At 41.7% G+C, this 4,240-nt stretch overlaps 1 protein-coding gene across 1 annotated transcript; it reads left to right on the forward strand.

The window, feature by feature from the left end:
- Positions 1–1,152: 1,152 nt before the first annotated feature.
- LOC135697792 (cytochrome b5 domain-containing protein 1) lies at positions 1,153–1,936 on the forward strand. The gene is made up of 3 exons (XM_065217605.1): positions 1,153–1,308; positions 1,375–1,719; positions 1,780–1,936. The coding sequence occupies exons 1-3, from the start codon at positions 1,153–1,155 to the stop codon at positions 1,930–1,932; spliced, it is 654 nt and encodes a 217-aa protein (XP_065073677.1). The 3' UTR covers positions 1,933–1,936.
- The last annotated feature ends 2,304 nt before the right edge of the window (positions 1,937–4,240 follow it).

A 4,240-nucleotide genomic window follows, 5' to 3' on the forward strand; every position in this document is an offset into this window, starting at 1 on the left:
AATACCACTTTCGGAAAGGTGAGAGTTGCCTCTATTGTTGTTGGTTTGCGTGGGCGTTCTTCGGTTCACGTGCAAAGGGCCTTACAAAGTTTGTTTACAAAAGTTTTTGTGCCATTATCAAATGTCACGCCTGATATTATCAATTTACGGATGTTCCGTGTCCTCCAGTGGATCACCCAGTTAACACTCAGAGTCTATGACCACCCTTTGTTGTATTTGATATCGTTCTAGAGAAAATTCCTTAGATTCCCTCAAACATACACCAGAGTCTTATTTCTCGAAAGCACCGTTTTGTTATATTCAATATTGTTGCAGAGTAAAATCACTTCATTCTTCAACCAAATATACAAAGCAAATAATGTTATGGATGTTCATTATTTTGTGGAAGACTATTAGGTGACAACCCAGAGTTTATGATAAGCATTTATATCACAAATTAAAATTTTGCTATATTTCTCATGGCTGCGGAGAAAAAAAATATTAGTCAAAATATGTGATGTTGCATTGAAATATCAATAAAAATATTGCCAATTCAGAGAAAAACTAGCATTCAGCTTAAGATTATCAGCTTCAATAAGCATGCTGTGGCTGTCAGATACGTCAATTTTTTCCCCTGAACGGCAATAACAACAACTGAACCAAAGTAATAGCTAATTCGCTTATTATTCAGTTCCAACCTGGATCGGGTATCAAAATTGGGTCTGCTTGTTTTCTGATCATGGTCACACTTGTATAGTTTTTGTATAGTTGTTGTATAGTGCTCATAATTATAATGCCAATAATGCTCATTCTCATAGTTTGTCATCCAAATGTATCCGCGGCATAAAGGCCCAAACGCAATGTGGGCGGAAGCGGAACGGAAACGAAAAGTTTGATAGTTGTCACAAATGACATCAAGCTGCCTATCGAATACGATGTGGTTCTAACTCCAACAAGTAGGCTTACTCTGATCGGGCTTTTCCGCTGCCGCTGCCGTTCCGCTTCCGCTGTCATTGCGCTTGGGACTTAACTCTTTAAACTGTTTAGTACCTTGATTTGAATCAACAAATTTCTCACATTCAAGTCCCAAATCACACAAAGATAGCCATGATTTTCTGGGTCAACAACAACAGTGTTTTTGAGTTAGGTTGATTTGAGTTAAGTAAGGGTAAAATGCCATCCGAGCTGCGACTTCAACAACGGGAAACATTTTACCTTCGAGATGAAGTCGTTGTGAATAATAAACTCAACCGTGCGTGGGTTGTCGTCCATGGGAACGTCTTCGATATTACGCCTCTGTTCGATCAAAATTCAAACTCACCGAAAAAGGTAAGTGATCTGGCATGATTAATGTGCTCCGTAATTTGCCATTCGATTTGTTTAATGGATTACCAGATTCATCAACTGCTGCTTGCCTTTGCGGGTAAAGATTTGAGCTCGCAATTCAATGAAAATGGCAGACCAGCTTATAGAATTAGTAAGGATGGCGTCAGGGTTCCTATGTTTCCGCCGGTCATGATTAGAAATAAATCTACGGGGCATTATTGGTGGAATGATAGAAGCCTGATGATCGGTAGGATCACTGCTCAGCAGAGAAAAATTCGTGTGATCAACAATCTTACGTTCCAAATTCAGGAGATAACTGTGTGTGAGGAGGACACTGTAGCAGACATTCAGGAGTGTTTTCTGTGCTTTAATCAAGATGCAAAGAAATACACCTGGAGATCAAATATTGATAGGGTAATTCAAATTTCTCAAACACAGATCATTATGACGATGATATCATCTTCTGCATTCCAGGGCGATGAAGCTGCAGATTTACGGCTTGATAAAACGTTAACCGAAAATGGCATCGTTTACGATCGTTACCCGCCTGCGCCAATCGTTTGGATTTTCTACCAAATTCCACTAGGCTGTTCCGGTGAGAGCACCGAAAACGGCAGTAAACAATAGACCTACAGCACGAGATACCTACCCTGCCGGAAGCGAATAGTGTGGTAAATGTTACAGTTCCTCTCGCTACTGAAATCTTACACACCGAATGGAGAGGCCAGAAGCAAAAACAAAAGACCCCTAAGCAATTAAGTAAAAGCCGGGAAGTTAGCCTACGCGGTAGTCGTTTCGCACTGGAAGCTCGGTAGAAAGGGGGAAATCATCTAAAAATTAAAATATAATAGAAATTCCAGAAATTCTTTCCGAAGCTCTCGCCTCTTTCAATTTAAGCCAGCGCTGCACCAACTTTTTTCGTTCGCTTTGTTCATCGCTGGATGTAGGTGGAATGTGCTCTCACGCCACCGCACCGCTTGTTGGCTTATTTTTGGCTGGCGAACAACAGACACTTAAGTTACAAAGCAGGTTAGCAGGTGTAGATTAATTGCTGAAACTAAAACTGACTTCAGATTATTCAAACGAGTCGATTAAGAAGGTTGTCCAAGATGGTTCTAGTTGACTTTCAGGGAGGTCTGCGGAACTCTGATGGGATTCCGAAGGAAAAATAAATTTCCGATGTACTTAGATACCGGTAGGCCGGTCAAAAATCAATCTGGCTAAGTATCATTTCTCTATTTGACTTTATTGCCCAAACCATACGCTTTCCGACATCAAAACAGCTGCCAGTCTGTCAAAGTGTGAAATCATTCTAGAAAGATCGTTAGTTCCAGTGAAAAGTTAGAACCCTAAGCACGTGTGAAATGCAACATGTGGATAACGATGGATGGGATGTAGCCAGTCAGCACCTAATTAAAGTTATCGGAATTGATCTCTAATCAATTTTAATGAAGGTTCGACCGTGGTCCCTATTTCGGTAGTTGGGTCAACAGCATCCGTAGCACGAGTTCGCCTTGTGAAATTTGCAGCATATGGCAAGGGTATTTACTGTGTGATAGGATCATTCTCTAAATTTGGCATTTTTTCTCTATAAGCCGACTATTCCGGCTTTTGCTGCATTATTGAAAACAGCAATCAGCGGATTTCAGTAGCTTCATTTGTTTCACGGAACCGTTACTAATAATTCTCAGTAAGATAGCAGCGTTCTTCAGCTGTAATCTGCTTTCACGGATCACACAAAAAGAGTTTACGTTTTCATTGACTTCGTTCATTTCTTTCGCGGTGAAGAACGAATCGCTATTGATTGTTTTTTGCCGGTCCAAAACAGTCCCATACGAGCGTGTTTTGGTACACAAACAAACGAGCTGACGGAACTGATCGCTTCGAAAGGGAGGCAGGTGGTAGACGTATACGTTACAATTTGCACCGGATCTCTCAAAGCCGCCTTCATTACGGGCACATGTTTTCTCTCTGCTTTACGCAGACCTTCCTCTCAGCCGCCTGGAGGAGGCATCTTCATCTCCACTCGCGTCCGTGTTGTTACCTACCGATCGATGAAGCGCCTGATGCTGATGGTGGTCGGCCACGCTGTGGCTGCACCCAAAAGCGACAATCGAAACCAGCATGAAAATCGTAATATTTGAGAAATGAAGAAAATCACCTACAATAGTTGTTGTAATCCAACTGAAAGTTTTGAAACATCTGCCACACGACGCCCAAGCTGAACTTTTCGGGCTCGGACTGGTCTTTGTTGGACATGAACCATCACAAAACAGCAGTTTAAAAAATCGGTTTCACCCCCTCTGCGCAAACAGCTTCCCAAACGGCTGCTGTTCTGGTCAATCTTGAAGCCATGCCCAAAACTGACAGGCATCCATCCCCATTATCCTGCTAGTGGTGACCTGGGAGTGGTGACGATGTTAGAAAAGGATGAGGATGAGGATACGGCGCACACGCGTGTGCTGTGATCGATACTACTGAGTGAGTGTGGGATACTGTATATGTGAAGTAAGACGGATGCGAAGATCAAAAGTTGACAGGGGTCATGCAATAATTACGTAGGCACTTTTTTAGGATTTTCAGACCCCGCGCCCTCCATAATAACACATAGTAATATTTAACAAAATCCGTCCTCACCCCTTTACAAAATCTTAAATTGAATATCTGAATGGCCTGTATATGACTTGTTCACACTTATATTTCCGAGAGCCCCTCCCTCTATGTTAGAAATCGTAAGAAATTTTCTAATAACCCCACACCCCTCAGTGGCTACGTAATTATTGACTGGCCCAAAGCAAACTCCTATATTAAAAGGCACGCGACAGCTGCAAGAATTTTTCACGGAGCACTATTAGGTTAATCATGTTGTGGCGTTCTTTTTTAGTGGTAATTCTAGGGAATGGAAGAATTTATTATCTAGATTAGAATTCCAATC

This window comes from Ochlerotatus camptorhynchus, unplaced genomic scaffold (assembly GCF_037179485.1).
Source record: "Ochlerotatus camptorhynchus isolate MF236.1 unplaced genomic scaffold, CSIRO-AGI_Acam_v1.1 ptg000078l, whole genome shotgun sequence".
NCBI lineage: Eukaryota > Metazoa > Arthropoda > Insecta > Diptera > Culicidae > Ochlerotatus > Ochlerotatus camptorhynchus.